Source organism: Aplysia californica, unplaced genomic scaffold (assembly GCF_000002075.1).
Source record: "Aplysia californica isolate F4 #8 unplaced genomic scaffold, AplCal3.0 scaffold00937, whole genome shotgun sequence".
Lineage (NCBI taxonomy): Eukaryota > Metazoa > Mollusca > Gastropoda > Aplysiida > Aplysiidae > Aplysia > Aplysia californica.
Genome location: NW_004798207.1, coordinates 156,356 through 166,719, shown reverse-complemented (window position 1 = coordinate 166,719; position 10,364 = coordinate 156,356). Strand labels below are relative to the sequence as shown.

Genomic DNA, 10,364 nt, shown 5'->3' with positions numbered 1-10,364 from the left:
TGTGAATGGGTAACTGGCCATAGATAGCGAAAAGTCTTGTCAGCATGTTTGCTTTTGCACCCCCATATAAAATGGCAGATGGCACTGTATGCTTCGCTGAATGGAAGTGGAGATTGTTTCAGAATGCTATTACTATTAGGTCTGCTGGAGAAATAATTTGGATTACAAAGCCCATAGAGCTTGCTATTGAGTGCGAATGGCCCTATTCTATTATAATAAATAACACTTGTAGTTAGTGGACAACTTGTCACTACATGAAAATGAAATATTCAGAGCAGCACATCAAAACCACAGATCTAGCAGCAGTCTGGTATTGCGCTATCACCCATCTGCAGGAGTAGACAAGTTCTAGGAAATTTTTACACACTACCTTGAATTTCCACCTGAGACGTATCCCACCCAAACCCCAACAGGCATGGTCAGAAACCTGCATCTTAAATGCTCTAATAATGTGTTGATTAGGGTGTAGAAAGAATTTAAATATTTTCAAGACAAAGCCAACACCACCTGGGATTTGAAATTTACCACTAGAGAAGAAGCCTACAAACTATTGCAACAAAATAAGAAACTGCTGAAGACAGTGCAGCAATTATAATGGAAGACAGCTGTAGATAACCAGAACACTTCTGTATGTGAGACAAAAGGAGACAATGCCAGAGGGGAAAAATACAACAACCAGAACATTGTGGAAAGAAAAGGTGTGTTAGACAGAAATACTAACAACACAAACACAGGGGAAACTATATTCCAATCACAAAACAATTTAAAAAACAAAACAAAAACTCAAAAGCATTAGTTTTTCGAATTTATTGAAAATTGAACATTTCAAGCCTCTTCCTTATCTCCCTTGGTTGCTCTTGTGTAGATCATCTGAGAGCTGTGTTTAGAAACCAATCGGATAAGACCTGTGGGGAAAAAAAGAAATGTATGTAACAGACCTCTGACTTTACCAAAACACAGTTGTAATTTTATATAAAACGAATCAACATTAAAACAGCTTTCTTTAGGGGGCTTGGGAAGGACCCCCACCCCATTTTATCACCTGGAAAAACAATTGGGAGAGGGCTCCCATTTTCAGGCTAACTTAACCCTTAAAACCCTGAATTGTTTTTTCATACCTCCCTAGAATCCTGAATTGAGATACTAGAAAAAATTAGGTTGGTTCATTATTTTATCTGTGTCTTTAATTGTTGTTAGATTTTACTGAAGTTTGCCAACTCTATGAGTTACGTCTTAAGTGTGATCCCCGACTCCACTTCAGTCAAAGTATCATTAGACCCAGCCGTAGATCTAGCCTCTGGTAGCTTTAGTGGTGATCCCCTGCCAATTCCACTATCGTCAAAATCATCATCGATGTTATGCGGAACCATGCAATCGTCTTCAACGGTCATATTTATCGATATATCCGACTGGGAGATCATTATTGGGGTCTGGTTCGGATAAAAAATGTCAAAAATTTTGCGGCCTGAAGGGCCTGGCAAATTGACTAATTTTTCTTAAAAACTCGCAAAACCTCCAAACTTTCGGTGTAGAACTGCTCTCATAACATTATCTGTAATTTCTGCTCGCGACAGAGTCATCTGGAGTTACATCCCCTGTTTCTAGCACTGGGAATTAAACGATAAAGTCGACCAGCGGTATAGGAAAATACGGCGCTCGCAACTGCATAAGGTCATATGAGCGCCAAGGTCTGCTTCGACTATCAAGGCACCCCGGAAATAGCAGGTCCCAAGAGAGTGACAAACATACAAAAGAAGTAGAGGAAAATGACAATAGTAAGGATCAGGAAACATAAAGCAGCAGTTCCCTGTTGTAGATCAGGCAGTAACGAGTGTGACATGAGTCAGCTCATTTACAAACCTAATGTGCTTGAACGAGAAATGCCCCCCTTTGGGAATGGCTTAAAGACACTAGTCAGTGGCACTGGCGGGCGCGGGGGTTCTTCATGTCTGACAAACTAATCCTCAAATGTTATCTCCTAATTTTATAGAAACATTTAACTCACAGACAGAGTGACCATGACTATGATAGAATGGTAATTTTTAATTAACCAAGTATTTATTTGTTTGAAGTGTGACGACCAGTTTTTATTTCAGTTCACTTTTAGTAGAGATTTTACGGCGCTCGCAACTGCATAAGGTTATATGAGTGCCAGAAGATTAGAGGTGCATTACAAGAGAGTCATCTTCATCATTGCCTTTCTCACCCTGCCATTGACTGACAACTCCCACCGTTCTCTATCTTGGGTTAGCCCTTTGATTTATTCCATGTCTCCCCACTTTTACAAGAGTGTAACAAACATAATAAGGATGATAGATGTTCGATGGGGAAGAAGAAGCAAACCACACCAGAGCACGCACCAACCACCTACCAGTTTTATCTAAAAAGGCTATGACTGGGGGGAAGGAAGGAAGGAAAAGAGAAGGCAACCTCTCGGCATTGATGTACTCATGACACTCAACAGCATGGATAACACAACCCCCCCCCCCCCAATAACACTAACACACTGATGTCAATGACAGCAGTACAAAAATCCTATAAATTCAAGATGAGCTGCACATAAACATTGAAATGCATATCACTAGCAATGCTAATTGGGTTTCTGAGCGCTGCAAAATGTTAGTCCCCATTTACAGGTGTATTCTTCGACCTGCTTGAAACGAAGGTGAAAAACCTCAAACTCGTTCGGCTCTATTTCTGGACCAATGTTATAATTTTAGTAGAGGTTTTACGGCGCTCGCAACTGCATAAGGTCATATGAGAGCCAGAAGATTGGAGGTGTTACAAGACAGTAACAAACATAAAATAGAAGGAGGGGAGATAAGGGCAATAGATGTTTGATAGGAAAGAAGAAACAAACCACATCGGAGCACCCATCAACCACCCACTGGACCAATGTGAATGAAAGCTGGCAGCCAATCAGAAAATATGGCAAACTAATGATATGTGGACGTTGAAGTTTGTACACATAAATTAACCTACATCTTTATGTCAGAAACTCTTTCTTATCCAATATTCCATAAACTACAAGGAGCTTGAATTTCAAGGCGAAGGAGGTAAAAGATCTATCCGTCCCCTACAATGTCCTCAAATTTGTACATCCTGTGTCACGCAGTTGTACAGAATTTATCATAAACAAACCACCACCCGTCTGTCTCGAGAACCGAAAACTTCCGGAGGTACCAAATAAAAAAGGGCAAAAGCGAAAAATCTATTTACTCTTAGGCATTGCCAATATCCCATTTACGAGAATATAGATAATAGACCACAAGAAGCACACACATGCTCTATTGAATATAAAACATGTGACAACTAAAACACTAGAAAATCATTATCAAAAGATAAGAACTACATGCACAAGCAAAAACTAACTCTTTGGCGAGCCAATTTGTGTTTAAAAAAAAAGTATATTAAAACAAAACACCACCAGCCCAACCGAAAATGCCCCCCCCCCCGAACTGCCTACACTCCAACCCAACAACTAACCTTTTCCGTGGAGTTCTCGCAGAGCTTGTTTGGCGAGGGAACCTCTGACCTTCAATCTTTCAGACACAACAGAAGGGGTGATGAGCTTGTAGCTGGGAACCTCTTTGTACAATTTGTCATAGGTAGCCTTGTCGAAGAGGATCAAGTTGTTCAGCTTGTCGCGGACTTTTCCCTTCGACCACTTCTGAACTCGTGAGAAAAAAAAACAACAACCCAACAAACAATAAGGTTCTGGACAGAAAAAAATATTTTTAGTTTAGTAGGGGTTTTACGGCGCTCGCAACTGCATAAGGTCATACGAGCGCCAGAAGATTAGAGCTGTTACAAGAGAGTAACAAACATAAAAAAGATGAAGGGGAGATAAGGACGATAGATGCTTGATAGGAGAAAGAAGAAGCAAAATATTTGTGACAACAGGTTACAGGTAAATAAAACAAATGGCCCATTTTCAAAATGTAACAACATTTGATAGCCAAGAGAGATAAAAACCAAACCCTCAAAATATATGTACAGAAGAGCTAAAAAATGACTTCTGATTAATAAACAAAATATCAAACGGAAGACAGGAATATGGAAAATTACTATGCAGACTTTTGAAACATATATTTGTTAATATGTTAAACATAAGCTACTGAATTAAGATGTATTTTTAAAATAAAATAAAATTCCCAGACACTAAGTTGATTAACAAGCATTTGACCCAGTTTGGTGACTAAAAATCCAGTGTTAGTCGCCAGCTGATGTCTCATAAAAAGATTTTTTTCACTTTAAACTTGTTTGGTATTGATCAGGGAACATAAAAATCGCTAAAATGCACGTGTGTGCCATTTATAATCTCCAATGTAATGTACTGCTTTCCATTAGACAAACATCTCAATTCAGAACAACTAGCAGAATACTACAAACTCCACTGTCACACCCAACACATTTATTCTCAAACCAACATAAACACTTGGGATCAAAATCAGCCCATCCCCAAAGCATAGGGTCAGGGAGGAGAAACGAAACAAGCTACAATCTCACCTTCTTCTTAGCCTTTCCACCAGATCCCTCTTTCTTGGGCTTTGCGGAGGTCTTGCCTCCCTTTCCAGACGCCTTTGGATCGGCTTTCTTAGCCCCCTAGAAAATACAACCAAAAAAGGAAATGAAAGCACAAAAATATAAAAAACAAACGACAACCCAAATAAAACACACAATGAAACAGAGAAAAACAGGCAGTTCCTAACACACACAAAGGTCCACACCCAATTCAGACTATTTTTCAGCACTATTTTAACAATTTTTTAGTGAGCTGAGAACAATCTTGGCAGAAAAAAAGTTACAAACCATTATTTTTGTGAATTTAGCAGGGGGCTCCTCGCACCCCCCTTTTAAACCAACTTCCGCTTTTATCGCAGACGATTGTGTAAATAATGTAGCAATGCCGATGAAAATTTAATTTTTCATTTAGCCCTTTTTATATGGTACCTAAGAAAGAATTTTCAATTCTAAGAATTATGCTTCTTGACCTTTAAGAATCGGTTCATAAATTTAAAAAAAGTTATAAGGTTGTAACGGTCGACAAAATACGGACAACGCAGTAGCAGATGCTGAAAGATAATCGACGATATATCTCATATTGGGAGCGTTAAAGAGAGAAACTTAGCTACCCAATGTGTTTTTGGGCGGACAAATCATTTCTGCTGCCAGACTTACCAAACATTTCGTAGTTATTGTTATAATTAAAATTTTGGTGTACATATTACGATTTTGCGAAACAGGTGTGTTTGGGGTGATTTTAATTATAGCATCTTATCACAGCATTGGATCTTTAAGAATATGTTGGCAGCGTGACTAAATAATGACAAAGCTTTCTCTGATGACTTTAGACCACGCCAAACTGACCAACGAACAGGCTCGGAATAGTAATGCAGGGATTTGTAGGTCACATACATTTGCCATGAGAGTGAGGGGAAAATGGCCGGTCTCTGTGCAAAGTCATTTTGGGGTAGTCGTGCATTTGTGACAGGGTCTAAACAACTACTCGACACAGAGAACGTTCCAAATTTGAGCACACTATAGAGGATAGAGAGATCTACTGCCATCTCCACGTTGAAATTCAAGCCGAGTTTATCTTGTTTTGCGCTTTGTTTGTATTCATTTGATCGCTTATCATTATTGAATGGAAGTGGCTATCGTCACACGGGGTGAGAATAAAAATACGATCGAACTCTCACCCTGGGTGAGACTTGCCACCGTGGGCTATTCTCACCCGGTGTGAAACAAGATGTTTTCCCTAATTTCGGAATACTTTCTAGATTCTATCGGTGTGGATGATCAAATGGATAAAATTAAAAAGCAAAGAAAAAATTACACTAGGCTTATAGCACAAAAGCAAATTAATTTGGTCGTCTACAAAGATGCTACGGCTATTTAACTTTTCGAATTGAGCGGAACTACTCTTGTCGCCATTTTGTTTTGCCCCGAAGTTCTCGCTCTACTCCTCTTTTTCTCTCTACTGCCCACAGACAACTTTTAGACTTAACAGTAACGGAACGTTTGTACACGGCACAGAATTCTACAATTTTTCTGTTATCACAGAGTAGAATTCTGTGGTTCAGGGTGAACGAGCACCGGGGGTGAGAATAGCCAAAGACTCGACAGCGCTATTCTCACCCCGTGTGAATAGAGGTGGCCTTATTGAATGGCTCATTCTATCAGCTTAAAGAAAATATATTGTTTCATATGCCTTTTATCACCTGTAAATGGTCATTTTCAGTAGCCAGGTATTCACCTCGGGTATCTCAGCTGACACCCCCCCCCCAAACACCCATGTTTTACAACTGATCGGCCATGGCGACGGGCATTTTTGGCGGGTTACTTCCGGTGAAACGCTGGGGGACTAGTCGAGTTGTGATGTCCCGGCAATTTAGACAAAACCAATAAGGGAATCTCCAGATTGGGTGCTTTTTTTTTGCCGGTTTCTGGCCCCAAGAGTAGACTGGGGGTGTGTGCACCCCCCGCCTGAATTTTATCATAATTTGATCTTTGCAGTTAGATTTGATATCTCTCGCTCGCCGAGCATCAAATATAGATCTAGATCACGACAGATCTAGACCAAGGCTGAAATAAGCGGGGTGAGAACTGTCAAAAACCCGCCCAATTTGGAGATTCCCTAACCGATTTTGACAAAGTGGCCGCCCCCTCTGAACACGGACATCACAACTCGACTAGTGCCAAACGAGCGCTTCTAGGGTTAAAAGAAAAGATCCGGATCGCAACGGTCGATCATCTGCATTGCGTCTTTGAAATTTGAACTGAACTTGCTTTCGTACGTCAGCCTACCCTTATTAGTTTTCTTCTCAGTCTATGTAGTGTACAGCATCAAAATCAATGTGGGCGGAAGAAGGGTGCTGCATAATTACAGACAACTGAATTGAACAGTTCTGCAGTGCAAGTTGCAAAGTAAATAATCCAAGTCAGCAGGCTGCCGCCATGCGGTTGTGTTACCACCATGACTGACAAAAAGTGGGAATCCCTCATCAATGACGTCAAACAAGATGGCTGTCCTGTCAGTCTAAGATAAATATTGGCCAATGACGTTTAAGTCGTCATTCTCTAACTATCCACTTGTAAACTGACACTGACAAAGAAGAAAAGGCACAAGTTCACAGAGGTCTTCCCACTAAGACAAGACTAAGAAAGGCTGAAAGAAGGGAAGTTTGAGCAAGAAGGGCAGCAAATCACAATTTCAAACCTTTGGCTAAATAATTTGAAATACTTATGAACTGGAGTATTGATTTTTAGAAAAAGAGATCATTGAAACTAATTTAAGCGTAGATCTAGATTTGACGAATGAGTGAGAAATGAAACACATGTGACTGACCATGCTAGGGTAGAGTAACTTTTCATGTTATCGGTAATTGGTCGTAATGAAAAGGTGTTGGATTTTATATCGTCAATTCAGTTCATTCTCAACATTTTAGTTAAACGAATGTCAGTCTTCAAAATAAATGATCAATTATGCAAGTGAAAGGCAAGTAACGTATTTTTCTGTCATAAATTAAAGAGAAATGAGAACACATGGCCTGGACCACATTGCTATGTCGACCTACCATGTTGGAGGTTTGCTCTAAAAGGCGGAAGCTCAGTTTTACAATGCGCACGATGGGAAATCCTTACAGCTTTTAAAAATGTCAATTGATTCATAGAATTTTGTTTTGAAAATGAAAACCTATTGGTCTATAGCATAATCTTTAAAAAAATTTTTGGGATTAAATTCAGAGCCAGTATTTGACTTACTTTTAAACACTGACCCCACTGAGTGATAATAATTATTTATTTGTAAATATTTTAAGGGATATACGAGAGATAAACAAAGGGAACCTACCCACGACGGAAATTTATACACTTCATACTTATTTTTGTTTTGCTTTACTTTAGCCTACCTTCCGATAGCGTTTATCAACCTGGACACTGACAGATTTCAGGTCTTACTCTTTTTGTGTGTCTCTTATATCAAGTCTAATACTATTTGTAGAAAGACGAGCCAGTTTATTGATAGTGTCTTTGCTTCTTTTTAATTTTTATAAATGTTCGTAAAGTAGGAAGTTTAGAATAGACTGCGCCCACAGATTCACTCCTCACCTCAACCTCCGCTTCAACTTCAAGTGTTTTCTTTGTTGGGTTGGTTGGGCCTTCTTAGCCTTTGCTTTCAGCCTTTAGGACTAAGGGTACAAGTTTTAGGGTGACAGTCTAGTGTCTGCTGGCCCTTCTTTGAGACTGCTGAGTAAGGTGCGTAGTAAAGCCTAAGTCCTAGATCTAGATCTAGGTGTGTAAATTGTAAAGTAGTGTAATGACTTTTTATCTTTTAAATTGTCTCGGCAGTCTTGGTGATCTTTGACTTTGGGTCTTCTTATTGTAGATCTAGATCTAGATCTAGAATCTCTAGTCTAGATCTAGTAATTTTCTTAGATCTACAGTTAGATCTACAATCTAGATTCTAGATCTACTTAGTTGACTTAGTTAATAAAATATAACTTTCACAATCGTCTGAGTCCCAATCCTACTACTCTAGGCCTAGGCTACTGGATCTAGAATCTAGGCCTAGTTAACTAGATTCTAGATCATCTAGATCTAGATTTAGATCTAGAATCTAGATCTAGAGTCTAGATCTATAGAACTTTTCTTGATCATATAAAAATATTATCTGCGGAAGGACTTCTGTAACGAGCGACCACCAGAGCAAACACAATCAAGCGATAGTTAGAGTACGTTAGGAGTAGCCTACGCCATTGGTCGATATTTATAGTAACAGCCATCTTGTTTGTGCCTTAAAATAATATTCTTCATTCTGACAAAAGCCAAAAAAGAAATTCCAGACCTACTGTCTCGCTGTCTGATCTAAAAAATAAATGTGGAGTAAAAAAAGAAAGTTTTCTTTTCATATTCGCAAAGTGTTTTATTCAATGATAATGCTCCTAGATTCTAATCATATGTATGTTAAAGAATAGGTCAAACAAGATGGCTGTTACTATAAATATCGGCCAATGGCGTACACCTAACGTTCTCTTACTATCCGCTTGTCACAATAAAGAAGATGCCCCTAGGTTAACACCTAACCTGACCCAACCTCTTAACCTTACTAAGGTATCAAATGAAGGGGGGGGGGGGGGGGATGTTGGACAAGTGGTCCAGAATTAATAAACGGGAGGGGGGTGGAATAAAAGGTGCAAAAAACTGAAAATTAATTAGCGGAAGGGGGGGAGGGGGGAACGCTCGATACCTACCTCTAGATACCCTTACCCTTGCCCCAAACTATTTTTTATCTCTCTGTTCTGCTCTGTTTCATAGTGGTCGCTCGTTTCGGAATTCCTTCCTCATCTGCTATGATAAAGGCTTTTAACACACATTTCAACTTATTATCTTTTGTAAAGTATTAGTTTGATGTTTCATTCAACTTGTATTACAATAGGCCTGTTGTAATTGCATAGTAACGTTTTGCGTGTGTGTTGTGTGTGTGTGGTGGGGGGAGGGGGATGGGGGGTTAACAGCACAACAAAAACTTTGCCCTGTGAAGGCAATAAATGATTCATTATTCTTACCACTTTCTTTTTTAATCTTTTTCAGGTTATCAGTTCCACGATGTCCATTCTTGTCACCCTGGTGACAGACGTGTTGTATGGCTTCAGGGATTCAGTCAGTGGATGGTGGGTGGCTCTGAGATGCTGGAGAGACGAGGCAAAACAAATGAGTTCTCGCCCACAGGCACCAAAGGCATTTGCAGAAATTGCACGCAAACGTCAAGAAGCGAAGGGAATCAAAGTGGAGGATAGAGAGGGGTAAGTGGGCCAAGGCTCCATAGAGTACTTCAGTACCTCATTTTTTACAGAGTGTGTTGTTTTTGTGTTAGGTAACAATCTGGTAAAGTATGAGGACATGTGCAGACTTGCCACTCATCCCGATTTAATCGGGTTATCCCAATTGTTTTGCCCCAAATCTCAAGCATCCCTATTTTTCTGGTTTCGATCGTGTGTATCCTGATTTTTTTGTTTTTGAATCTGTTGTGTCTGATTCCTATCTAAAAAAAATTCTACCATCTCTTTTGCTTGAAAGCACCAATTGGACTATTGGTAGGGACTTGGAACGCTATTTTCTAAAACATCAATGCCAGATCTAGTAGTTGACTCACGCTCGTTATTTCAACTAAAATCGAAGTAGTATCGATTTTGAATTCTGGCTTGGATACTCTCAAGATCTACTTTCGCTTTTGTAAACCAGAATTCTCTGATGATGGCCTGATGACTGTAACAATTATAATGACATAAGCCTAAGAATAATCTATTCGTTGTTCTACTGTGGCTTTAAAAGCAAGCTTCGTCTGAGTTCTGGTTAGTCGG

At 39.5% G+C, this 10,364-nt stretch overlaps 2 protein-coding genes across 2 annotated transcripts in view; one reads left to right on the top strand and one right to left on the bottom strand.

The window, feature by feature from the left end:
- Positions 1-792: 792 nt before the first annotated feature.
- On the bottom strand, positions 793-7,653 carry LOC101862907 (40S ribosomal protein S25). Its single transcript, XM_013089371.2, has 4 exons — positions 7,581-7,653; positions 4,510-4,605; positions 3,487-3,670; positions 793-905 (listed from the first exon to the last, which is right to left on the bottom strand). Exons 1-4 carry the CDS (start codon positions 7,581-7,583, stop codon positions 826-828), a joined length of 363 nt encoding a protein of 120 aa, XP_012944825.1. The 5' UTR covers positions 7,584-7,653; the 3' UTR covers positions 793-825.
- A 341-nt stretch (positions 7,654-7,994) lies between these two features.
- The window catches only part of LOC101862690 (etoposide-induced protein 2.4 homolog), a gene marked incomplete in the record, with an annotated part of 17,578 nt that continues 15,208 nt past the window's right edge, over positions 7,995-10,364 (top strand). The window contains 2 exon segments of the mRNA XM_035972979.1: positions 7,995-8,259; positions 9,595-9,806. Coding sequence (XP_035828872.1) covers positions 9,610-9,806 — 197 coding nt within the window.

Coding starts and splice junctions, on each gene's coding strand:
- LOC101862907 (XM_013089371.2), bottom strand. Junction 3,671..4,509: donor GTGGAAAGGCTAAGAAGAAG/GTGAGATTGTAG, acceptor TCACGAGTTCAG/AAGTGGTCGAAGGGAAAAGT. Junction 906..3,486: donor GCGAGAACTCCACGGAAAAG/GTTAGTTGTTGG, acceptor TTTTCCCCACAG/GTCTTATCCGATTGGTTTCT.